This window comes from Falco peregrinus, chromosome 3 (genome assembly GCF_023634155.1).
Source record: "Falco peregrinus isolate bFalPer1 chromosome 3, bFalPer1.pri, whole genome shotgun sequence".
In the NCBI taxonomy this organism is placed as follows: Eukaryota; Metazoa; Chordata; class Aves; order Falconiformes; family Falconidae; genus Falco; species Falco peregrinus.
In genome coordinates this window covers 26209680-26237090 of record NC_073723.1, presented here as the reverse complement: position 1 = coordinate 26237090, position 27411 = coordinate 26209680, and the positions used below count along the sequence as shown (strand labels likewise).

Sequence of the window (27411 nt, the reverse complement as noted above, 5' to 3'; positions counted from 1 at the left end):
TTTTACTACACTAAATTTGATTTTATTTAATGTAGTTTAATTTGTATAATTACAATTATTTTTCTTTGTAAATACTAGTTTATTCTTGAAAACTGTTAGCTCCATTTTTGTTCTCTTTAAACAATAATCATTACTTGTGAAGAATTATTTCAATATGACTATGCTTATTCATATTTCTTAAGATAGGAAAAATGAAAACTGGAAAACTCCTGATTTGCTTACCGTGATGTGCTAGGCACGTTTTAGAAGATTCTTGTGAAAATTTTCTGATTAAATGAAAGATTGGATGATTTTCTGGCATGTGATACAAATTCACTCTCTGTTACTAAGCTGTGACTGCCAGATATGGGAAAGAAAAAAATGATAAAACAATCCTGTTTTTAGAACAGGTTAGACTGCATCCAATCTCAATTATTTTCCTTTATCGTTAATGATAGAAAATTAGTTTCCCTCTGCACTCTTCATCATGACATTTAACAGCCAACATTTGTTCTCAGTTTTAGATCATTAATTAAACCATGTGATCTGCCGTTGATTGGGTCAGTGTACTTTTCAAGAATAAGTTTGAACATTTTCAGAAAGCACATATTTTTTAAAGGGCATTAAATTAAAAGACTTTCTTGGGACTAGAAGTTAGGTAATGGGAAATGTATCCATGAGGCACATTGGCAAGAAACTGATCTCCTCTATATGATATTTCACTCTTTCCTAATGTGAGATGGGAACACTGAAAGTACAGCCCTCTTTCTTTCTTGTTCTTTATTGCTTTGCCCTGGCTCCAGGCCTGACTAGTTGGGTCTGAAGAGGATGAAGTCCTGCCTCCTCAGAGGCCATGCAGCAGCTGAATCAAGCTGCAGCAAGGCTAATGCTTCAACAGGAAATGCATAGGTATGCCAGCTGCAAACTTCTAAAGAAACTTAATTAAAAAAAAATTAGAAGTTTAAAAGTTTATGAATGGATTAAAAAAATACAAAATGGAAGTATTTTTTTCTTGTTCCTACAGTGAATTACATTGCTCCTCAAGCTTTCCCATGGTAATGCTTCTGTATCTTTCACCTACTGCTTTGATCACATTTGCATGCATATTTGGCTTCATACACACTTCCTAAAATACAAACGCTTGTTCCTCTCCTGCATAAAACCATTCTACAGCTGACATACCATTCTGTAGTTTTCACTGTTTTCTATCTGTCCGTTTGATCCTTTCCATCTTCTTGCCTGGACTGTGCCCTATGACTGTCACACATGGTCTCCCCTGTTCTAGCAGCTTTGGCAGTTTCCTACCAGAACAGTCAGTGGTTTGTCTCCAACATCCTCTTTCCCATTTGTCATTGCCACTTGTCTCAAAGGAAGGTAAAATATCCTCTGCAGTGGCTAACTAACAGACAGTTTGCTTTCCTAAAATCCAGAAGACAGAAGTTGAAGCATAGGTGTCTATGCACCAGCCAAAGTATGTTTCTTTGCAGACTTCATGGTTTCTTATGCACAGAAGATATACTATTATTCTTATCAGCTGTCTCCCTTTAAAAGAAAATTTCCAGGAAAACCTTTCTCCCTTTTTCCTGCTGCTGGCAAGCTGAGGGGAGTCCCCTTTGAACTGTGGTTCTATCAAATGATATTTGCCTTATCTTATTTAGATTACATCATATTCAGGATGTAATACATGTGGATTTTTAACATTATGTGTTCCTGTACGTGCGCTATATAAACTCCAGACACCACATATATAATTATTCTGAAATAATAATTTTTCTTCTTTGCATTTACACTTCTTTTTCACATGTGTTGTTACAGTAAGATGAAAATCTATCACTAAGTGGTTTGGTCTCCTGACCAGAGGAAATGAAGTTGCAGCAAAAGGGAACAGAAGGAATATAAAAAGGAATATAAAAAATTATGAGGAAAGCCACCACATTAGTTATGAAAAACTGTATCCTATTATAAGGAGCTACAATACTGAAACTCAGATTAGAAATGCCCAGACTAAGAGTGATTCTTTTTTTTCATTTCTTATCAGAAGCAACTTTTTTTAAACAAATTCCTTGCTCTTATGAAAAGAAAAACAAGGAAGTAAGTGGAATATAAAACATCTTTCAAGCAAAGAATGTTCCTAAGCAGAAGTAGTGTATTTTATTAAACACCTAATATGGCTGGAAAAAGAAATAAACAAACAAACAGGCACTCAAAGCTTTCATACATCTAAAACAAAGAAGAGCAGTACATTTCTGCTAAGCACAGAGTTGGAAACAATTTCTTGAAGTATAAATTTATTATGCCAAACTCAACTGTTGCCAACCTGTATTTAGTCTACAGTTTACTGCCTCTATTTTGGACCTGAAGAAAGACTTGCATGATTGCTGTTTTTTTTCCAGATACTTTGACTGACTTAATAACTACACAGCTTTCCTTGTTTATATCTCACTTAGACTGTCATTGCTACAAGAACACTACCAATTTGACAAGATACGTAAACTTTTGTGTGCAGAAAAGAATGACATAGTATTAGCCAAAGAAATCTGAAAAAAATGATTTAACTTCTTGTTTCCATTCCTAGCCCTGAGGCTGGCAATAAAAAAATGATAATAATTTAAAAAAATGTTGTGTTAGGTTACTTTGATTTGATTTTCAAGACCTTTAGCCTTCAAAGTACATTTCAGAATTTTACTCAAAAATACTTTTTTTTTTTTTCTTCAGCCAGAAAACTTTGGAAAACAAGCTTGGGCATTTTTTATGCCCACCTGTCCTTCATTTTTGTGCAATGCTTTTTGAACACTTGAAGTTGGGATAGAAATCACACAAACTTAAAGTTCAGCAAGGTTTCAGCAAAAATAGTGTCTGGGATGAGTTGCTGCTGGGAGAAATCCTGAAGCAGAAGCTCAGCAGTTACCTATTCCAATTGCTTATCAGCAAGTGCACACCAGCCAGCCAAGTGCAGACGCTGAGCATGTATTTCCTTGGAGGACCCTTAGACACCTGGGAGAGATTTGAGGGACATAAAAGGGGAACTCAAGCCATTGTCACAGAGAATCTAAGAAAATAACAGGGATTCAAGAAACTACTAGTAATGAGAACTGGACTTCTATGCAGGACACAAGAGAAAGATCCACAGAAAAGCAGAACTTATTAATTTTGCTGTTCATGAGACAATTCAGTAGTAGTTCAGTACTGAAAATTCAGTAATGCAATCCAAAAATCTTAGTTAACGGAACATCTATGTTTACACTGCTGCTCAAATCTGTGGGGTCCCAAGTGATAAGCAAGGTTCCAGCTTTGTCTAAGACCATGTTCATCATCTATGGACAAGGACTTTGTGTTTGAGAAAGCCTTAGGGCATTAAGTTAAATCTTAATAGTTAACACTAGGAGTCACCTGTTCCAGACCCATTTCTGTCATTAAATGTGTTTTGTTTCTCTGTATATATATAGTCTGTCAACAAACTCTTTTTTTTTTTTTTTTTTTTGCATTCATATTGCTACAGCAAATACTTCCAAAGTATTTAGTATTTGTGTTAAAGTTTTGTACTTAACCTCAAGGAAGTACAGGAGGTGATCCAAATCATCCTTGCTATCAATCTACTAGGAAAAGAACATCTGTATTTCATGAATGTGTTTGTAGTTAACTACATTTTACGTCCCTCTGAAACCCAGTGGGTCATAAGCACTGTTCCAAAACTGTATTTTAAATTACTAAGAGACACTATTTTGTCATTAGCTTTTTATATTTTGTCTGTTACATGTTTCCAAGTGGAGGAATTAATTCTTTAAATTTTACATTTTATTCCAAAAATACTCATTTTGCTTTTCCCTTGAAATTTGCATAACATTTAGGGCTGACTGGCAAACGAGAGGCTTTAAGTTCCCAAAAGAGTGCTTAATATAGTAGGGGAAGGTCAGAAATTTCCAGAAGTTTTCAGAGCTCTAAATTTGTCTCATTAGCACTCCATGGAAACAGGGAGAATATGGCAGGAAATATGCTTACATTATCACAATATGCTTTCTTAACTGGGCACTACTAGCCACAGACAGGATACACAAATCTTGCACTGACGTAGCATAGGTTATTTTAATGTTTTGTTGTATTGTTCACAAATGGAAAACATTTATATTTTTGCTGCTGAAAATTGCATTAAGATATTTGTCAAAGTTTGATCTGAAATAAGACAGTTAAAAGGATGTAAAAATCACAACCAATTAGTAAAAAAATTTTTTTATCAAGGAATAATCAGGTGATATTTTGTATTACATTTAGAATGAATTGTTCTTGTAGACATGATAACACTTGTTTTCAGGTTAAAGAAATGACATAATACAGAACGTTACTGACAATTTTAATCCCATTTTTGTACTAGAATGAAGGAAAGGAGTCTTCTGGTTCTTTACGCCTATAACTATATCGTAAATTGTGCAAGTTCTGACATAGTGCCAAACTGTTATGTAAAAACATAAATAAATAGTAATTTGTTGTGGTTTTGTATGCAGTAAAGTATTTAGGACCAGGAATAACAGACAAAAGTACATGATTTTATAATATTTACTCTATATGACATCTAGGTTCTACATTAGCTCATTTCCTACTACATGATGATTAATAGAGTCAAAAGTACAGAAGCAGTCATGAGTACAAAGAAGTGGAATTCAATACCGATTTTAAAAATTATCATAAGAATTTACAAATTTGACACATTAAAAAATAGTAAGTAGGGTGCAAAAAAGTTCTATTAACTTGAGCAAAATCTGTGGGAGTATTCTGCTTGAATCATGTTACTCCAAATTCATTAAAATATTCTCTCTCTTACTTTATTTTGTCTGATGATGATTATAGGAATCTATGACTTCTTATAGACAACAAAATTGAAACCAGGCACAGTCAATATATCCTACAGGTTCATCTCCTGTCAGACTTCACTGAATAAAGCAGATAATAATTCAGTTTACAGCAACAATGTCTTCCCAGAAACCATAAAGAATATTCAGCTCCTTTTGCCTTAGCTGAGAATGAAGTATGGATTTTGTTTAAAAAGATTTCTAAAAATGTCAGTATAGTTCTTCATGACTATCACATTGAATTATTCATTGCATTATTTTAAATAAAGGTGTGGTCTATAGAAATTACTTCAATTTCCTCAGGTAACAAATGTGCTAAATAATGTTAACTTAAAAGACTATGGGAAAATAATGCTAAATATTCAGAATTATTTTTATGAAATACTAAAAAATATTTGGTGGCAAGTTTTAAAAATGTGTTTAGATTGAAGCCAAAGGTATCTTCTCAAAAAACTAAAACAAAAACTAAGTTATTGTCAGTTTATATAAAGAACTAAATGCTTGTAAAATCATACCAATTTTGAGAAATAAGTCTCAAAACCTTATTCATATCCTACAGCAACTCAGGCTGTTGCACTTCATTCTAGACCAAATATGCTAGCAGATATAGAGAAGTTAAGATCACTTTTTCCTTTTTACTTCTCAAACACACACAGCAAAAGTCCTAGTAGACTTCCTGATGAGGAAGAATTACATCAACGGAATCCAGGTTTGAGGCACAAACTTTACACAAATTTTACCTCTAGCTAGGCAATGGGCCCCAAACAGCTCAGTTTCCTACACTGACCCATATACAATAGCCAGTGTATCTTCCTTGGGCATCATTTTCAGTCTAACGTCCCTACTCTTTAACTAAAAACAGGACAGCATTTCCTACTGAGACAAATTACATTGAGATCCTATCTCTCTGAAATCATCTTCTTCAGTCTAGGGCAAGCAGATCCCAGGAATATACAGACACTTAGTGTGGCTCCTAGTAAGTACATCCCAGGGAGATTGGTGTGTTTTGAAAAGGAAAGGAAAGGAAAGGAAAGGAAAGGAAAGGAAAGGAAAGGAAAGGAAAGGAAAGGAAAGGAAAGGAAAGGAAAGGAAAGGAAAGGAAAGGAAAGGAAAGGAAAGGAAAGGAAAGGAAAGGAAAGGAAAGGAAAGGAAAGGAAAGGAAAGGAAAGGAAAGGAAAAAGAAAATTAAAAAGTCAGGTACTTCAAGAAAGATGAATTGGGAGCTTAAGTGAACTTCTAAATTGTATGGTTTAGGGCTAAAAATATTTTTTTTTTTAAAAAAAGTACTTTTCTTTCATTCATACAAAAAAAAAAAGAACTTTTGGAGGTAAGACTTAATTTGGCTCAAGTAGCAAAGATGTGCATGTCTAGGAGCATAGATGCTACAGGCAAGACCAACAGCCAAATCATCTATATGTGAGTTTGAGCAGGGACTTGAATCTTAGTCCCATAATCTATCTAAATACCCCAAGCATCAAACTTACAGGTTGCTCTTTTTCCAGCAGAGAACATGCTGGGTCTTTTTATAGCACTGATGAAAGTGACAATTATCTGAGTAACAGCTGCAGTCAGAACTGGCTTTTTATTAAACTAGCATGACATGTCACCCTTTATCACAGAAGGGTGGGTCTCCATGAAAGGCATTACTCACACAATATCTTAATACACATTCCAGTCACAAAAAATCATTTCCTTATATCTAAATTACTTGGTAAATATTTGAAAGAAACAAATGACTTCCATGTCGTCTATCCCAGTCCCTTGAAGACAATGATTTTTTTCAGATGTAAGCAATTTATAATTGTACTGTCATAGGAAATGCATTTGTGACTATATGTTAAGAAAGCATCCATATCTAGTGTGTCATTTGTATTCCTTTGTACTCATAACTCACTTTTATAAGCTTATTCAGGCAACATAATAATTGAACACCACCAACACTTCCAATCTGTCTGGCTTGTTTACTGTACAGGAGCAACATGCCTTCTGTCTTTTCCAAGAACATGCATTCCCTAGTTTTTGCCTTTCTCACAGGTCCATCCTGTCCTCAAAGTCTTCATTTTTGCAGGAAGTACCATGCTGATATTGCAAGGCACTTTATGAAATTCTTCACACGGCCAGCAGGGAAAGAAAGTGAAGCTCTTTCTGCAGAAGAAATTATGGGATGTAACTCCAACTAGCTAGCTAGATGGATGGATATAATATAGATAGTGTTAGGAAGGTTCTCCTCCTTCCACAAAACTTCCTCTATTCCTTTCCTATTCCCAGGTTATCTTCAAAATGTGTCCCCATGGTCTTTTAACCAACAATTCTTTCTCTCGTAACTGTTTCACTAAGCCAAGAGGGAAGAAGAATCTGTGAAGTGCTTTGAACAGCCCCTAGTGCTTTGCTAAGCAGAAGAAAGCAAACCAGAATAACCCATGTGCTAACAGTAAAACCACCTCAGCTCTGAAAGCAAGGCAGCCCTGCACAAACTGCCATTTGAGAATGGGCCATTACCCCTAACTGCTTGGGCATTATTTGTAGAATGTTGAGTCAGACCAAAACTCCACTAAAATTTAGTGATGAAGATTTTGTGTCCCAGGACTGTTCACACACAGATCATGACCCTGTTCAATGTGCTAGTGCATGTATGGCCTAGGAGTTGAGAAAGAAGGAATTGAATAAAATAGGAGTAGAATCCCCATCCACTGAATCCCTCCAGTGCAAAACAGGGAAACACAAAAACTCTCTTTGGAAGGAAGACACAGGTTCTTATTGTAAAATCCAATCAGCTAGTTATCAGGAGCAGCTGTATAGCTTTGCCCTTGCGGCATCCTTCATAACCAAACAATTTGCGGTTAATAACAGTGAAGATGAAAATTTTTGTTTGTATGAGATCAATCAACAATTATACTTTTAAGTTTTATGTGTCTGACCATATGTGCTTTAAGTGTAATAGTTTGTTGCTTTGCGTATATTTCTTTGAGTTACTGTTTGTGACCAAAAAATAGATTACTTGAATACAGCTAAAGCCAAAATCAATGGAAGAAACTTCTTACTGTCATAAAACCATGGGCCTGTTGGTAGCTAGGTATCTCTAGCTAGTATGTGCATGCACAATTTCCACATGGTGATAAAGGTTTCCTAATTTTAAATTCCTGTCAAAATTGCAAATCATCTGAAAAGCCCATGAGTGTTTTAACTCCTGTGAACAGCAGCATCTTTCTAAATCTAACAGAAGTTAGGTGAAATTAATTAGGTGGTCATTTCAGTACCTGATATACTGTGAACCCAGGGAGCTGCATTGCATGCTTGCAATGGAACATAAAATGGCTTTTCTTTAGTCTGAAGGGTAATATTTATCATGAATGAAGATCTGAAAAAAGAGCTTTTGACAAACTCCTTTAATGTGGAATAGTCACAGAAAGAGCAGTGCTACCATTTTAAGAGCTCTTTGATAGTATTTGAGTTCCCTTTTAAAGAACGCAGGAATATGACAAATGTATCAATATCAGACTACTCTGGATGCAAGAAATTTGAAGATTTTGTGGCCATATCAATGTATAACATAGCTTAAATACTTATAATCTAGAAAAGGATTTAAAGTTAATTCAAAATAGCTAACTTTAACAAAACTGAGAATTATGATAGTTTCCACAATATGAACATTCAAATTATGAGCAAATTTATTTTTTCTGTCAAGAACATTCTCCTCAGCCAAGTCATATGATTTATGTGATTTTTGTTTTTTTAAAAAAAGACATCTGAAGTTGTTTTCCACTGAAGTAGTGGAAAAAGAATCATATTTTACACAGTCTGCCACTCACGTGGAAAAGAAAGTCATTAACATAATCGTATGTGACTGGAAGCAGTTGCAGCTCTGTCTGTAGTTGTTTGATTCTTTAAGTGTTTGGGGAGAAAAAAGAATCTGCACACTTGTAAATGGAAAAAACTGCAACAAAGAAATAGCCATCCTCATTTAAGGTTCCAAAAGGGAACAGTACAAAAGCTTGAGGTTTTGCCTGTTTTTTTTCAGGTCAAACACAATGTTAATTGTGGTGAGGACATATTCTGAAAAAAAAAAAAAAAAAAAAAAGGTGCAAGTTAGTATTGCTACTGAAGCAATACAGAACAACAAAAATGTCAATTTAGACAGGAAAGGTAGGGAGAAAGAATGATAGCAAACCTGAAAACTGGAAGCGAAACTTTCACAAAAGAAATTAAAATAAGACTTAAAACAGATGGAGACTATTAAAGGAATTGTAAGACCACATTCTAAAACAGGAGTGGGACACCTTGCAAGTAAAAATTAAATGTAAGTAACATCTGGAAGTTTTCAAAATGAATTGAAAGATAGTACTAAAAAAAAAATAATTGTTGGAATGGTAGCTCTTGTTATGAACAATTCAGGTAAATCTAGACACCCAAGTGCACCCCTTGCAGTCTGTAGGACTTGCAGGGACTGGTGAGATGAAAATACAAGGTGACCAGCTTCCTGATTGTCACAAACTAGAAGGTGTTGCAGGAAATGGGTGAGATATGTTCCCCCTAGAGCTTACTCACAGAGGTGAACTGTAGGAAGTATATCAAAATGGCTAACAAACATCATGCCTAGAAGGAAATCAAAGACTTGCAGTCCGAAGAGGTGTTCAGCTGTCTTTTAGGTAAGTAAAAGACATGGATGATCGACTTTTTGTACTAGTTAAAATTTACTGAGGCTCAGAGGAAAGTCAGATTATTCCAGATAACATAATGTAAATGCCTACTAGAATTTCTACTAGAATGTTGGGCTATTGATTGTGGAATAACTTCTGTGAAATTCCTGGGAATTATTAAACTAGACATGCTAAAAGGCTAGAGAATAACTAATCCAGTACTCCATCACCTAATCTGGCAAAAATGGAGACAGTAACTACTAAAGATGTATTCATCCGATAACTGAAAGACTGGAAATTGAGCAAGAAGTCTTGATAGCCAAGTTGGCACATGAGCTAATCATTTGGTTGCATTTGATTACTGCTAATGACTGCCTAATAAATGCCAGAAATTGTGTCTTAGAAAGTAAGCTTGTGGAAATCCCCCTTCTAAAAGCTGCTTAGGTTTGCAGATGGTAAGCAACAGGTTTTAGTATATTATCCTTCTAGAGCTCAAAAAAATCTTAGTGTTTTACATTCCCTCCTCAGGCAAAGAAACATGAAAAATGGTTGAAAGTTGCTTCCGGGTGATCTTCGCTGCTGTTGTTATAGAAATTATTTGTTGCTCCCCTTAAAATATTTCTGATAAGGAGTAAATAGTATAATGGAAAATCCATTGCAAAATGTGAAAGATCAGATGTAGTAGATACTGATAGGAAAAGGATGGGAGGATGAACTCAGAGGGTTTCCTTTGAATTTCTTCCAGTTAGTATTGAATGCATGAAACTGAAAGGGCCCAAGAGGTTTCAAAGTCAGAAATGAGTTCTTAGAAGCAAAGACACCAGTTACACTGCACAGCATAAGACTAATAACAAAACTGAACGATACTGGTAAGCACATACACCACTAAGGAAGAAGACAGCATAACCAATCTTGCATAACAATAAATCTGCATAAAAGGGGTTTTTATTAATTAGCTATTTTTTTAGATAAAAGTAAGTGTAACTTTCTTTTCTAGAGTGGAGATTGGATGCCAGTGGAAATGGAGCCAAAAGAACAAGGAGAAAAGGGTAATACTACTGTTACTGTAGTATCACTGATTTTATGGCAATTTATGTACGGATGGAGTTGTATATTTCCTACTTTCAAAAGATTTTGTGGCTACTTTATCTCTCTCTTAATCTGTTTCCTGCATTGATGTCTGGAAAATATATTGAACAGAAATTGAGGTACTTTCATGTAAGCTGAAGGCACCAGCAGGAAACAGAATGAAAGAGTGATTGCCTTATTGTTGCCAGGTGACTCCTGTAACCCAGCAGTGCTTTCACTCACCTTTGCAGAGCATACACCATGTGCACCCTTTCCAAGTTACCTGCTGTAAGGATCTCAGCTTAGAGTCAGAGAAAATGTGCAATGGCCACCAAAAAATGGAACCACCAGTAACTTGTGGTACCACAAGTAATGGTAACACAGGTTGGTGGCCTGAATCCCTGTCTGGCTCACAAGCTGGCAAGCAGTACTTGCTTGTAACTGAAAAACTTCATCAATTCTCCAGATTCTTTTCCAATAAGAACTAAACGCAGTGAAACTAAAAGAAGCCCCAGAGACTTAATATTACTGTTATATTATTATGATATAGTTTATTTCTGTTAGATTTGGGGCCCTAGTGAGATACAAGCACAAGAAGAATATCTTAACAAATCTGAAAAGCTGTATCTGAACTATGGGCTCAAAGAACACACATTAAGTTCAACCACTCCAAGTAACACCAAGTATCATTGTATCCCCCACCACACTACCGAGTTTATATTGGAAGAAACACCAGGTAGATTGTGTCAGGAGGGATGTGATACAATAGACACCATTCACCCTCTTTGAACAATGAAGTAATTAAGTCAGTGGTGTCATTGTCTTGAAGCTCAGACACTGCCACATATCCCGGTAATCCACACAGCACTCACCAGCCTCTATCATTTAACATCTGATAGTATAAGATAATCACAGAAGGGATGCAAAGCTAGTTACTTTGGTGAAACAGTTCATAGAAGCAGAGACAAGCCTAAATCACGTCTTTTCTCATGACTTATAGGATAGCCTTCATTAAAATTCCAAAACAGATCCTTTTTATTTGGTAGAAGTAAATGATCTCTTAGAAGACTATGACATTCCAAAAGAGAAGCAAAATTAATTCAGACTGCTTGAATGAGACAAAACCAATATAATCTAATCCCAAACAGGCTCACACTATTGTAAAGGAAAATTTGAGGAAAATGTTTGAAGAAGTGAAGGGATATATATGAAAAAGGGCCACATGGGAAAACTTCAAAAAGAAGGGCTGTTTTTATTAAATGGTCTAAGAAAAAGCACGGGAGAGAAAAACTGAGTAATTCTCAATAATCCATATGATATGTATAAATTAAAGCAGTCCATATGTAGAGAATGACTTAGGTTGCATATACAAATTCTAATTTCCACATAAGTAGAACTGGTAGAATCTTCAAATTTTGGTCTCCCCAAAATAAATTGATACTTTATTTGACTATAAACCAGAATAGAGTAAAACAGTTTTCAAGTTTCCTGCTAAATTAAAACTTTATGAGTTCAAAAAAAGATTCCAATTTTGCAAATCCATTCAAAAATATCTATTTGGCATTTTAATATAATTTTTACTTCACATATATTATGAAACAGATTACATCCTCAAGTTATTCGTAGTAGCAGAGGTCTGACCCAAATTATTAATTTTTACGCCTATAATTTATATTTTCAAGTAATATAAGAATATTGAAAAGAAAGCATCCATGAAATCCAAAATGACATTTTGGTACAATAATCTAATCTACATGTATTTCTGAAATAGTTGAGTTCCATAACAGGACTTTTTCCCATAGGAATTTTTAATGATCTGAACTTGCTTTTATTTTTAAATAATTTAAATGATCTCTTCATTCAGTGCTTTTTGAAAGCTATTGGAAAAATATTTTCTTCTTCCAGGCTGATTCTAAAACCTTCACTGGGAATGTCACTGAAATCCAAGCCAGTGCTCAGGAACTCAAAGGAGCTCCATCAGAAAGTTTGATCAGGCAGCAAATGAAAATACTGAGAATTTATTTAGATTGGAGTAATTTTTTTTTTAGTTGGCAAAGGGAAAACAGCTTGCTGAAGTCACATAATCTGTAATTTGGTAAGTTATTTGTTTTCTTTTAATCCTATTTGAAGTATCAACATTTCCAGTACATTAGCTTGATTGGCAGAGGTGTTGTATGACTTGGGATAAACCCAGGTAAAACTTTTCATTTGTATCTGAGATGCTTCATGCTCCGAAGGAGTTCTCCTCAGCTGAAAACATCCAAGTATTTGGAACATCATCACATGCCTATTACCTCTCAACGTCACAGCAAGTTGAAACTTCAGAGGGACAGATGGCAACATTCTTCAGTGTATATGCCTGGGCCTGACCTCATTTTAATCTCAGTAACTAATCTGAAATAAACCCTAAGTCATCGGAAATAATACTCAACTAATTGAGTAAAAAGAATGCTATGGTTTTTGAAAGTAACAGACCTGACAAAAGGTAACTCATCAAAAACTGCAGGACACCACCACATCACTACATACAGAACTGTTTAAGACAATAGGAATACTAACTGAAATCTAACACTTCTATGAACTCTACAGCTATTCCACATTTTTCATCTTACCATTTTGTATTCTTTCCAGCTTTTTTGAAAATCCAAACTCCCATCTTCTCGATGTTGTATAACTGTCCATCCTCCTCCAGCAATTTCCATATTGCAAAAGACCTATGCAATAATAAAATAAAAAAAAAATAAAAACAAATAAAAACCCCACCCAATAAAATAAACTTGCAGTAGAATCCTGTCATCTTTAGGGGGAAAATAAATATTTGTGAATAATGGAATTAAGGAAGGCTGTTTTCCTACACCTCCAATGGTATCCTCAATCACATGATTACAACTGGGACTCTCCTTATGTTCAGTGTAATTCTCCAGTAACGCCTCCTGTTCTTTTAGCATATTATCCAAGAACATCTGCCCATCATCCCCCTCTGCATCTTCAGCTTTCCTCTGCACATCCCCTCCATGCTTTTTTATTTTGCTGCTTTCTCTGCAGTGTCCCTGAAACCACTCCCTTCCTCTTAAAACAAAAAGTGTATTTCTTTCAGTGATAATAATGTTTTCTATAGCTTTTAGCAGAGTATCATTCTGTCTAAGAATCTTCAGGAATTCTTACAGAAAATATCCATTCAAAGAGCTCAAAATGTAGCGCAGATGAGATTATCCTGTTTTGGTTTGTATTTTAATGCTAACTACAGTGTGTGGGACAGTGTCCCAAAACAGAAACAGTTGATCTCAGTCTAAGCTGCCCTAAAGCTAACAAAAGGACATAAATAGGAAGAGGATCAAGAACAGAGTTCTGTGGGACGAGCTCAGAAGTTAAAACCTATACTGAACCTGTAAGATCATACCCTAACATCATTACACTAATTAAATTCAAACATAGGTTCTAAGATTCTGTATATTAAGGTTAATCTAACAGTTCAACAATTTCACTAAAGCTTGATATTAGAATATTGTGTCAACTGAAATCTGTTAAAAATCTTAAAAGAATCCATATAATCATTCAAATGAATATTAATTTTAATTTATTTTTCACTTTTCTTACATTATCCTTTAAAAAATACAGAAGCTAAATTATGAAAATAAAAATGCAAATACTGCTTATACATTCACTTTTCTTGGTACGTGACAAGTGATAATATTAATTTTTGTTCCTATGTTTGTATGACACTTGATTTTAAGATCCAACTGAATTTCTCAGTGCTACTCATTCAAGCAAATATTCCTGATTTTCATTCCCATGTACTCATTCATGCCATCTTGGCACTGCAACTATCTTAAATTTCATTTGTCTATGCTCTTGAATAGTTATATCCCTCTTCTTAAATAAGATGTTGTCCTGGTTTCAGCTGGGATAGAGTTAATTTTCTTCTTAGCTGGAGCAGTGCTGTGTTTTGGATTTGGTGTGACAACCGTGCTGATAGGACACTGATGTTTTTAGTTGTTGCTGGGTGATGTTTATACTAATTCAAGGACTTTTCAGTTCCTTGGGCTCTGCCAGCAAGAGAGCTGGAGGGGCACGGGACACTGGGAGGGGACACAGCCAGGACAGGTGACCCAAGCTAGCCAAAGAGGTATTCCATACTATATGACATCATGCTGAGTATATAAACTGAGGGAAGAAGGAAGGGGGGGAACATTTGGCATTATGCTGTTTGTCTTCCTGAGAAACCGTTATGCATGATGGAGCCCTGCTTGCCTGGGGACGGCTGAACACCTGCCTGCCCATGGGAAGCAATGAATTAATTCATTGCTTTGCTTTGCTTACATGCATGGCTTTTGCTTTACATATTACATTGTTCTTATCTCAACCCCTGAGTTTCACATTCCTTTTCGATTCTTCTCCAACATCCCTCTGGGTGAGGGGGAGCGAGCGAGCGGCTGCGTGGTGCTTGGTTGCCAGCTGGGGTTAAACCACGACAGATGTCAATATGTAAAAGGGTTGAAGAGATGTCATCCGTCAGCTTAGCTTTTGGAATTCACATCAACAAGAGCCAAACCATTCAGCACTGGTCAGTAACTTAAAACTTTAAAAGTTGCTTTACCAAATTGAAGGTTACTATCCCATTCAGTTAAATAAGAATTTGTCCCTCAGCTCACTACAGAACCATATTATACCCTCTGGCAAAACAATTCAAAATCCTTTCTATTCATAAGCATTGTCATAGCAATCCTATATAAGTGCTTTTGTTTTAATTTGCTCCAGGCATGCTGAGTGAAGTCTTTGTGTAGGTATAGGAAGGAAACAGAATACCGAACAGTGCAAACATGTGAACTTGATTTAAGGTAACCACAAGAAAACCCACAATTTGCTAGACAAACATTTTGGCCCTATTTCTCCTTCAGGGAAGACACTGTGAGTCAAAACATTTATCTACGGGATTTAATTTCTTTAGTTGATTTACGGTGAGAATTTCTAAATGATGGATTTACTTCTCTTATAAGTCATTTCAAGCTCCCATGAATCCACTGCCAATTTTTAAAGCACTGAATCCTCAACTCTATTAAAACTACTCATTTTAAAGACACACACAAACGAGGGGGTTTTCATACTAAAATATAATACAATACCTATAAAAATACTTTGATGTTTTCTGAATAATATAGCAAATTAAAAGAGAAAACTGCACAGTTGAAAGAGAGATTTACCAGCAACACATTATTCACTAGCCATCACTGTGTGGTCTGGCACTTTCCAAAGTGGTAGACAAAAACACCTGCCATATTAACAGGAGTGCCAAGCTGATTATAAATGTTCACTGTGCACAGCTCTAGCCAACAAATGTCCTGGACTGGCTTCTGTCCCAAACAAGGTCAAGGCATTCAGCCATTAAATACCTTTTACCGAGTTCTGATTTTTAACCCTCTGCCAGAAAAGTAAAGGATGAAGAAAAGTGACTTTAAATTTCTATGCATCTCTACATTCTGAGTTTATTCTCAATAAAATAACTTCATTTAGATTAAAAGACCATCCACAGCATTGCACTTTTGCCCTTCCTTAAATGCATGGGTAAAAATACTCAAGCTCCTAAAAGGCATACATGAGATTATTTATATATATATCTTAAAATCATGGAATCATTTAGGTTGGAAAAGACCTATGAGATCATCAAGTACAACCATTAACCCAGGACTGTCAAGTTCATCACTAAACCATGTCCCTAAGCATGGGACATAAAAAAAATGTTTTTTAAACACCTCCAGGGATGGTGATCCCACCACTTCCCTGGGCAGCCTGTTCCAATGATTGACCGTCCTCTCAGTGAAGGAAATTTTCCTAATAGCCAACCTAAACCTCCCCTGATGTAATTTGAGGGCATTTCCTCTTGTCCGGTTGTTTGTTTTCTGAGAGAAGAGACTGACCCCCACCTGCCTACAGCGTTCTTTCAGACAGTTGTAGAAAGCAATAAGGTCCCCCCTGTGTCTCCTTTTCTCCAGACTAAACAACCCCAGTTGCTCAGCTGCTCCTCATAAGACTTTTTCTTCAGACCCTTCACCAGCTTCATTGCCCTTCTCTGGACACACTCCAGAACCTGTTTTCCTCTTGAACAGAGGGGCCAAAAAGGGAGCACAGTATTCAAGGTGTGGCCTCACTAATGCCGAGTACAGCGGGAAAAGAACTTCCTTTGTCCTGCTGGCTACAGTTTCACATACAAGCCAGGATGCTGTTGGCCTTCTTGGCCACCTGGGCACACTGCTGGCTCATGTTCAGATGGCTGTCAACCAGCATCCCCAGGGCCTTTTCTGCCTGGCAGCTTTCCAGCCGCTCTTCCCCAAGCCTGCAGCACTGTGTGGGGTTGTTGTGACCCAAGCACAGGACCCGGCACTTCTCCTTGTTGAACCTCATACAACTGGCCTCAGCCCGTCAATCCAGCATGTCCAGATCCCTCAGCGGAGACTTCCTACATGCAAGCAGATCAATACCACCCTTCAACTTAGTATCATCTGCAAATTTACGAGGATGCACTCAATCCCCTCATCCAATCATCAGTAAAGATATTAAATGGGATGGGCCCCAGTACTGAGCTCTGGGGAACACCACTTGTGACCAGCTGCAGCCTGGATGTAACTCCATTTACTACCACTCATTGGGCTCAGCTGTTCAGCCAGCTTTTAATCCAGAATGGAGAACACCTGTCCAAGCCATGAGCACCCAGTTTCTCCAGAAGAATGCTGTGGGAGATGGTGTCAAAGGTTTTACTGAAGTACCAGTAGACATCATCCACAGCCTTCCCCTCATCCACTAAGGCAGCTTGTCTTGTCATAGAAGGAGATCAAGTTAGTCAAGGAGGGTGTGATCCCTTGGTTTTACTGCAAGCGCCACGTGACAGTACTCAGGATGATCTTCATAACCTTCCCCAACACCAAGGGGAAATTGACAGACTGTTGTTCCCTGGATCCTTCCTGCCCTTATGGTAGATGGGCGTCTTCTGGGATCTCTCCAGTTACCCAGGACTGTTGATAAATGATGGAAAGTATCTTGGCAAGCTCCTCCACCAGCTACCTCAATACCCTCAGACTGATCCCACCCATCCCCATAGACTTGTGCATGTCTAAGTAGAGCAGCAGGTCACTAAGTGTTTCCCCTGAATTACAGGGACTTCATTCTGCTCCTCCTCATCCCTGTCTTCTAGCTCAGGGGGCTGAGTACCCAAAGAGTAGCGTAGCTGGTCTTACTATTAAAGACTGAGGCAAAGAAGGCGTTAAGTACCTCAGCCTTTTCCTCATCCTTTGTAGCCATGTTCCCCGCAGCATCCAATAAAAGATGCAGATTATCCTTGGCCCTCCTGTTGTTTCTAATGTATTTGTAAAAACATTTTTTTTTATCTTTTATGGCAGTGGCCAGCCTGAGTTCTAGCTGGGCTTTTACCTCTCTAATCATCACCTTGCATAACCTCATGACATTGTTACTGTCCTCCTGAGCTGCCTGCTCCTTATTTCAAAGGTGGTAAAGTCTCCTTTTTTCCCTGAGTTCCAGCCAAAGCTCTCTGTTCAGCCTGGCTGGTGTTCTTCCCTGCCAGCTCATCTTTCATCGGCCTGCTCCTGCCCCTTTAAGACTACCTTCTTGAAGAATGTCCAGCCCTCCTGGGCCCCTTGGCCTGTCAGAGCTATTACCCAAGGGACTTTGTCAACCAGGCTCTTAATCAGGTCAAAGTTGGCCCACCATAAGTACAAGGCAGCAGTTCTGCTGACCCTCATCCTTCTCCAAGCATCAAAAATTCTGTCATTTCATGATAGCTATGTCCAAGGCATCTTTTGACCACCACAGCACCCAGCAGTCCTCCCCTGTTTTTTAGTACAGTGCACTCAGAAGTTGGTAGAAGTCATGCTTGTGAAGGCATTAGAGGAGATAGCAAAAGTCAAATACATTGTTCCAAGGGGACAATGGAGGTTCTGTGTGCACTCAGACCAGGCCCCCTGGCCTATTTCAGCTCCTGAAGGTGACATGGTTCCTTCAGCTCCAAAATGATGACAGTCTCACTCCTGCTGCTCCTCTGCTCATCAGCAGCCTCTGCTTCCCTTGTAGCTGACCCCACCTCTGCAGGGGACTGAAAGTACTCTTCTTGCCTTTGCTTTTTCTATGGCCTAGGGACAATCATTTGTCAACACCATCAGGCATTGCGCACACACACACACACATCAAAGTAAGCCAATTAATTGACTTAATACTTTAAGCCTATCTTTTCCTCTTCCCATCTCTAAAATATGGAATATTATTAAGATCCTTTTAAACAGACATGAATCATTGATTTTTGATGCAGGGCTCAAAGTCTAATGAACTAAACTAATGAACTGTTGAAGGTAGGAACATGAAAGACAAATTGCAATCTAAATTTTTAAGCATATAAAAATGAGGCGTATAAATGGTATGAAGCTGTAAGCACAGAGAGTAATTTTCTATCAATATACAAAGGTAAAACCAGTAAAAAACTAGAAGGGACAGTAACATTTGTATATATGAAAGAGATATTTTCTATTGAATGTCAGGATTCTAGTATATATCCTTTACAAAATATAAAAATAAATGAAGGTATATTTTTGTGACCTGAAGCATAAAATTACTATGAATGAGACTTGGCAGTGGCTGCGAGTATTACAGAAGGTAATAATATATTGGGCCTCCTAAGACATGTCAGAGTTGTGCATTGCATTGTGGCAATCCAGATAACTAAGCTGATTTTAAACAAGCAGCTACGTCTCCATGGAGTACCTATCAGGATATTAGCTTGTGTCCCAGAGCAATCTAACTGTGTCAGTGTGGTGCTACCTCTAGGCTAATTAGTCCTGGCACAGTGCTGCAGTTCTGTGATTTTGAAGCTATCTCAGCTGGAGTTAGTTAGCTATCTCTGCACAGCACTACCTTGCAGACTGTTAACACAACCTTCATGTCTGAAAAACATCTGTTAAAGCAACCACATTCCTCACTTGACTAACATGAACACGCCTGGGATCAGCTCTTGCTGTGTTATCACTAGGGCAAGACAGAAACAGGTGGTAGCAGAAATGCCCTTAACACATACATGCACACATGCGCGTGCACACACACACACACTCTCCCCAATTTTCTTGCTAAACCAGGAAAGCACCAGGAAAAAAATAATGCAATGATATCAGCTGAGTTGTGCTGCCTGTATTGATTGGTAGCAACATTTGAACACAGGGATAGAGTGGAAACACAGGGTGGCTTCCATAGTGTCACTGTCCTTGTATTACCAGTGAAGTACATTTAAGGTAAGCATACCAGAAGCATCAGTGCCTCAGCACTTTCAGATAATCATTGTTTTTCATTGCAAGACAGCTTCTGGGGATGGTTTATGAACTTTTTTAAGGCTAAGAAAAGCCACTTCTAATTTATACATGTAATCTAACTTTGATGTTACATCTTTGAGTGGAAGAGCTTCTACAGAACTGCTTTTAGTGTTTATGTCCTGTTCAGTAACACTTAAAGGAGACTCTGTATTTTATACATGTCTATTATTTTTCCATTCACATTCACCACAATTACATTGATCTTTGCCCATAGCACTCTCCCACCCCAATTCTACTCATGGTTTAATGAACTCTAATTCTTTAGTATATCGTAACATCTTGATATTTACATGTTTCCAAAGGACTCTAATAAACCCAAATTCAGTTCAGAAATAAGCTTTACATATCTTAATGTCATCATAAAATGACTATAGACAACAACATCAGTAAAATTTGTTATTGCCTTTTTCTGTTTGCAGGGTCACCATTTTACTGCAGTAGGAATAAACTCAGCAGACAGATGTGGTTGCCTCTCTCCTGTTTGGCCCACTTTCTAGACACCACTGTATTTTCCAGGTAATCAACCCTTAGCCTTGCTGGGGGATGATTTCAATTGTGTCCTATCAGAGGAACAGCCAACATTCCTCCAAATGTAAATTAAGCTTAGGTTATTCCCTCATGTTCCTAACTACAACTCACTCAGGTACCTTAGCAACAAAAGCCTTCCAAAAAATCAGTCTGCTTCACAGACTATTGTTTCACTTTCATCAAAAAAACCTCCCAAGGATCTTTTCTGAGAATAACAGGATTATACATGCTTCATCATTTCAAACAGTGCTAATATTCAGCATGTTGTGTTCTTTACAGCCAAAACCACTCTTCCCTGCTCCCTGCAAGAGAAACAGGATTTTTTTAAATCTTTATCTTTAAAAACTACTCATTTTGCTATTTATTTCCCTGTGCTACCAGGTAATCCCCCCCATCAGCTTCCTCGTAGCACTTTACTAATGCTCTTCTAAACTTTATCACAGATTTATTTGCCACCATAGTCTGATTCAACTGAACTTGTCGAGTGGGAAAGAGTCAACTATGAGTGTACGTTGGAATGTAGAAAGGTTTCTCTGTCAGCAAGAAAGAAGAATGTCTGCAATAATACAGTTTATCATTTTCTTCATGCTATTATTTTTTTTTCAAAACTGAATGTAGCCCAGGTTATTTATACCAGTACAACGTTTTGCAGAATGAGAACTTCAATAAAGGCTCCAAATACTCCTTTAAGGCCAGAGCAACATCACATTAACAAACAAGTAAATAAAACAGATATTTACCTTTTTAGGATCTGACACATTGTTAATATAAATAGTGTAGACCCCACTTTTGTTAAAACCAGATTGGTACACATCTGCGCAGTCTCTGAATGGCTTTTCTTCTTCCTTTTTTGCATTCTTTAGTAAAACTGCAAAACAAAAAACAGCTTAAGTTACAACAGCAATCTTATGCATTTCTGTATCAAGGAAGTCTACTTTTGCACACTGTATTCCTTTTAAACATACACAGTACTATGGTCCTTACAGTTAGTGCATTTGGTAAATTCTATTAAAGAACTATTGTGACACTTTCAGGCAGATGGCAGACTAAGCACCAGCAGAAGACATGATGCTAAACATGACTAAAATAGCTAAAGAGAGCATCCTGCCTACCAAGAGGCGAACACAGTGCATTCCTTCTGAGTGCAAAGGTCTGTGCAGCTGCAGGTGTTGCCTCTGACTCAAGTTGTATCTGGGAGGTTGCCAAAGAATGCCCCAGAGATGGCACATGGAAGTGGAAAACTTGTTCAGTGTTGTGATCTGACACAGATGCTCACTTAAGACAGCAATGCAGGACCCTGGAAGGAGACAGCTTGTGCCCTTCCTCCATGAAGTACTGGCTTTTGAGCAGCCTAGCGGCTTGAGGCAAGGAAGCTTTTTGCTTCATTTATTGGCAGAGAATAATGATTTTCATATGTACTTACATAAAAGTTGCTAGATACGATTAGTGCAAAAAAGAACAAAAATCAATGCTACTGAAGTCAGTTCTTTAGAGTCATGATTTATCTAATTTATTTTTGGCTCAGAACTGAAAACAATTAATGTTAGAACACCAGTGCAGATCTTGATCCTGTATATGACAGACAGACCACATAGATGAGTCTGGGCTGAGAAATCAGGAGGGTGAGATGTTTGAGGATACTAGTCTTGAATAACCAGGAGATTCCCTGTAGAAGGAGTAACATCTGAGGGCGTTCCTTCAGTTTCACAAACAAAAGTAGCATGACCCCACACGATACTGGAGGATATGAGTTTGTTCCAACAACACATACTTTAAGAACATCAGTATTCCCATGGAAATCCATCAGTTAACTCAGATTCTTAAAGTTAAACATGTCCTTAAGTGCCGTGCAGGGCCTGGTCCAGCACTTCATTAATCCTTACAATAAAGAAACAATATTTAAGTCTTCCAGACACACTCATCGTCTGGTGACAGACACATCTTTTTTATTTTTGGCTTGAAAGTGTGAGTTATAGGTACAAAAGGAACTACGCCTTATTCACTCTCAATGAAGTGGTCTGTGCTGCAAAACTGGTGCTTAACTGCAATGGTATGCAAAAAAGTAACAGCCTTGCACAGCATGTAGGACTATCTAGGCTATAAGATGGCATGTAGCAATGCCAAGGCTTTGTAGCGTGATATACTATCTCCCCTTTGAACACCTCAAAGCAGTATTTTAGGATGGCAAATTCCTGCCATATCAATTGGCAACAATAGCATGTCACAGATCAGGAAAGTGAGGAAGATAAAAGTTAATTGTTTTACATGAGTGTTTTATGTAAAAAGGTGAAAACAGAAAAATAGTAAGAAATCCAATCCTGAACTGTAAGAAAATCCTGCTCTCTATGTAGGCATTTCACACATATCATATTGTTTTTTCCCTTTTCTCTGTTTTATTTTGTTCTTCTAATATTTTATTTTAAGAAACAAAACCCCTTTACTTTTGATTTTCCACGTATTTGTTGCATATTTATTACTTTTATCCAACACAATCAACACAAATAAAACCTGGTTCATCAGTTGGAATATAAATGGCTTTGAAATTTTGCCATATTTGGAAAAAGTAGTGCTGGCAATGCAGTAGATGACACATTCCCCTGTGAGATGGCAGGGAATGAGGTCCTCAGCAAGGTACACGTTAACAGTGTACTCTCAAAGGTGCCATTTTTTAGATAAGACAGAACTGAGGCCTTCATGATTAGTGTTAATTAAAGATTTTATGGTACTTTCCTGTAAGCAGATGGTGTTAGTATCAGTGGCCAAAGTCCAACTTGAATAATTACTTGGGGCCGGAGCCAAAGCCTAGAGGAATTAAAGCAAAGCCTCTCGTTGATTTCAGGGGGCTTTAGATTAGATCCATTCTTCCTGGCCTGAATTTTTCTAATGCTGTTGTTTCAACTGTAGACATCAGTCTCTCCTCTCTAAAAAAATTATTTAGTTGTGCAGAGGCAGTGTTCATTTCCCTGAGTCTTAAAGTACTTATATTTTAATATCTATATGTAGAGATATTATCTTACATCTATTTAACTGTTATACATACATTGAAAACCAATTGGAAATAGCTACTTAAGAGTCAATCGAGGAAATTTGAATTTGGTTTCTTTTTAACTGAAAGTTAGACAAATGAATGGTTATACATGAGTATACCTTAAAGGTATGAATCTATGCTAAAGGTCATATTATTTAAATTTCAAACAAGATAAGATTTTAATTTCAAAGTAATTAGAATTAGATTTGAAAATAATTTTCTAAGGAGATGGATCTCTAGGAAGCATACATAGAAATACATTTTTTCCTCATGCTTAAAGAAACAAACACAAATAAACCTGCCGTTGATGTAAGAGATGAAGGGGACAAGGACAGATAGATGCCATAGATATACTCAGTTCCTTCCATGCTTCCTTTCAGTATCAGACAGCTGGAATACCTGAGATCACAGACAGCAGATGTGTTAATTTCCTATAGACTAAGCAACGCGATAGCCTGCTTTTGCAGCAGTGGATTTTATTCAGCGAACCACTATAGCCAGAAGATGGCTTTCCTTGGATGCCTCTTACCCCTCCCTCATGAGTCAGTGCTCCCACTGGAAGAAAAGCTCAGCTCCTTGTGGAGGAGCTGAACTATTACAGATTGCAGCAGGATATATTAAGCGTGACTAGCACATTATTTAGTTTTTCATAACACATCAGACTGTAATTTGCAATAACAGCCCAAAGTTATCAGAAAATTAATACTCAGGAATGTTACTAGTAATGTTCCTTTAGGGTAAAATATATTTTTCCTGAGGTTTGCTATTGTTTTTCTAACTTAATATTCCATACAATTTCAAAACCACTTCTACCTACTATAGCTTGAGACTGTTTTTTCTATAATATTACATAGACCTTGAATCCTTTATACATTAAGTGAAGTTCCTGAATGATGCATTGGTTCACATATGTTTGGTGTGTAAATGTGTTTTTACAAAAGTAACAAGGCTCAAAGAAAGTAGTTCTAAAACAAAATATGTACATTTCTTTGTTCATTTTCAAGATCTTAATTGACTTTTCACAAATTTCTAATGTCAGTTTAGCTATTTTCAAATACAATGCTTACACCAAAATTTTATTTACCTGAAGAAAAAGTCTATGTCAAGCAAAATAATATTATAATTTTTTAAAGATAAACGCTTATCCAAAAATTGGACTCCTGGAGAGTTGTTTGTTTTGTTTTTTTTTTTTTATTGTCTTTCCTGGATGAATAAACTAGTGATGAAGTCATGCTCCTTTGAAGCAATGCTGCTTAGATGGAAAATCCTGCTTTCCTGAACAGAAGGAGAATTAACAAGACAAGTAAGTTCCTCTTTCATTGCACTTCCAAAAGTCTTTTGGTTATTTTTCAGCGCAATAACTTTCTCCTTGGGCTATGCTACCTGTGTTTCCCTACTTGATGATTTATTTCTTTCAATTATCAGTCTTGTGGCAGTTTCTTTTCCTTGATGCCCTGGATGATGATTTGAGTCCAGGAAATACAGAAGGTACCATCCATAACTGCCCAGAGCTCTATCAGATGGCTGCTATCATGTAGAGACAACTGCCATAGCAGTGCAACTGCTCTGTGGCCCTGTGGAGGAACAGGAACCCATATCAATGAGGTTTCTGCTAACCCACAGGCTGTGAACTGCCAGGGCTGAGCAGCTGTTCTGCTGCCTCTACCAACAGTGTATTAACCTTCATCAGAAAGCTGAGGTCAGCACCTGAGGTTGTAGCCTCTTGAGTTTTCTTAGAACAGGTTACTGGTGCTTGCAAGTGAGAGACCTCAGATATGTAGGGCCTTTTCCCAAAACAATGGCCAGGGAAATACCTTAACTGATTGTTAGCTGTGTGTGCCTCTGTGTAGGGTGAAACTATTTTCCCTATCAGTTATAAAAGTAAATCAATAGTAAACAAGTTTATTACTTCCTAACAGCTATCACAAATGAAGGATGCCTGCTTTTCTGCACGTGTTTAAAGAAATACAAACTGGCTACTAAGAATAAATAACTTCTGAAATATTTAGTAACTTAAATTTCTCCTCTAGGAATATGAAATTTAAAACATACAATACCTGTATTTTTCCTGGCTGTATAAAAATTAATCTAATCTCATCTCCACTAGAAAAAAAATTTCAAAGACAATATGCTTGATTTTTTTAATTGAGTTTTCTGATTGTTTTTGAGAAAATGAAGAGGCTATCTCATTGCTTTTCAAGTCTTTGTCAGGTTTTTGGTGAATGAATAGTGCAGTTTGTCTGTAAGCAGTGAAGAATGTTAAATTGCAGTTCATTATGTTGACTGAATCCATGAAATCACATTCATATTTACTAAGTTATTTAAGAGCTAACTGCCATGTTTGTGAAATCAGTTGAGACTGAGTTAATGACTAGTCTTAGGTCCTTTAGTGATACCGTCAGCAAATGAAAGGCAGCTGTTGGGTTTTTTACATGATAATGACTTATTTGGACAGATACACAGAGATTTCTGCAGTGTCTTAGTGAATTATTATATTTTTGTTGTTTTAATGAATCTGATTTTCTTATAGGACATTATAACCACTATACATACCAGAAGATACTTTAAAAATACTTCATGCTTTTGAAGCCAAAGAAGTGTCTATCCAAATCTTACTGGCAAGTATAATTGACCTAAATTTTAGCTGCTCTATCAAAAGCATCTGAGGTGGAAATTTCTGTCCCCAGACAGGCAGCTTCTAAAAGATCAAAAAAGAGGTTGCAAATTGATGGTTTTTACCTACATCTGTAGCATTTCAGAACAGGCAGTTTCTATCTAGATCCAGATGGCAAATACATTTTGCCTTGATCTTGTCATTGCTCCATATACATGGTGGGGAATCCTACATTTTTATAGGAGACCCTGTATCTCTGACCTCTTTCTCAGCCATTTGGGTGCAGCTGCTGTGCACCACCACAGTTCCAGTTATGATGGCAAATAGTGCCTGGCTCATGAAGAATCAAATGAGGAACAGTTTGTTAAAAGTTATCAAAAGGATGTCAGTCAAATATCCCCAGTGAGGAGGCCTGGAACATGACCCGCACATGTATATATGCTCTCAGACTTAGCAGCAGGAACCACAAACAGATCTGACAGAGAAAGGGTGAAGATTATTTTTGTTTTGAGAAGGAAAAATATGCATAGAGTTACAGCCACTCAGTTTTTGCTGACTTAGAGCCAGAGGTGTAGTCTGTTGTTTCACTGGCCTAGTTTTGCATATACCAACCTCCGCTTGAGAACAAACGTTAAACTGTGACCCAATAGCTGGCTGTGACATCCAGCTATTCCCTGAAACAAGACAACAATGTAGCTACACAGTTGTGCTGCAAATGTTACACAAACCACAGCGAAAGGCACAAACCTGGAGGCTGACTTCAACTCAGATATGCTGTCCAGATAACCACAGTGTTGCCTACAAACTAAAATCATAGCCATGTAAGAATATTTTTGTCCCTATCAAAAAGAACTTGAAAAGTACATTTTCTGGATTCTAGTTTGTCCAGGTACATAATGCATACTATGTGTTTTTCCTCTCCAAAAAGTATTTCTGGATTATTAAAGCTATCACCATCACCCAATCAAGCCAATGTGAAAAAGAATTAGAAAATTACAATCAATTGAGATGTATGTAATTTTAAAAATATTGCAGTTACTTGTTAATTAAAACATCAGGAACTTTTAATGCATCTAACTAGTTAAGTATAAGTTTTAAATGTGAACTTACATGCACTTAATATCCAATTCTAAATTATTGTAAAGACAAACTAACACCACCTGATTCAAAACTTTTTCCAATGACAGCTTTACTTCCTCCTATATTAATACTAGTTTCATCTCCAAAAAGTCTGTATATAATCTTAAAAAAACAAAAGGGGTGATATTAATATGAAAGCTGCTTCTGGAGTACATCAGCCTCCTCAGATAAATCCTTGTTGTGCATGCTTATGTACTCACATTTGTTTATT

At 37.0% G+C, this 27411-nt stretch overlaps 1 protein-coding gene across 1 annotated transcript in view; it reads right to left on the bottom strand.

The window, feature by feature from the left end:
* Positions 1-27411, bottom strand: part of ANGPT1 (angiopoietin 1) — a 171668-nt gene that overhangs the window by 43972 nt on the left and 100285 nt on the right. Inside the window, exons 5-6 of the mRNA XM_005230968.3 lie at positions 21159-21286; positions 13141-13242 (exon numbers count right to left, since the gene is read on the bottom strand). Of these exons, the coding sequence (XP_005231025.1) occupies positions 13141-13242; positions 21159-21286 (230 nt within the window). The remainder of the gene's footprint in view (positions 1-13140; positions 13243-21158; positions 21287-27411) is intronic.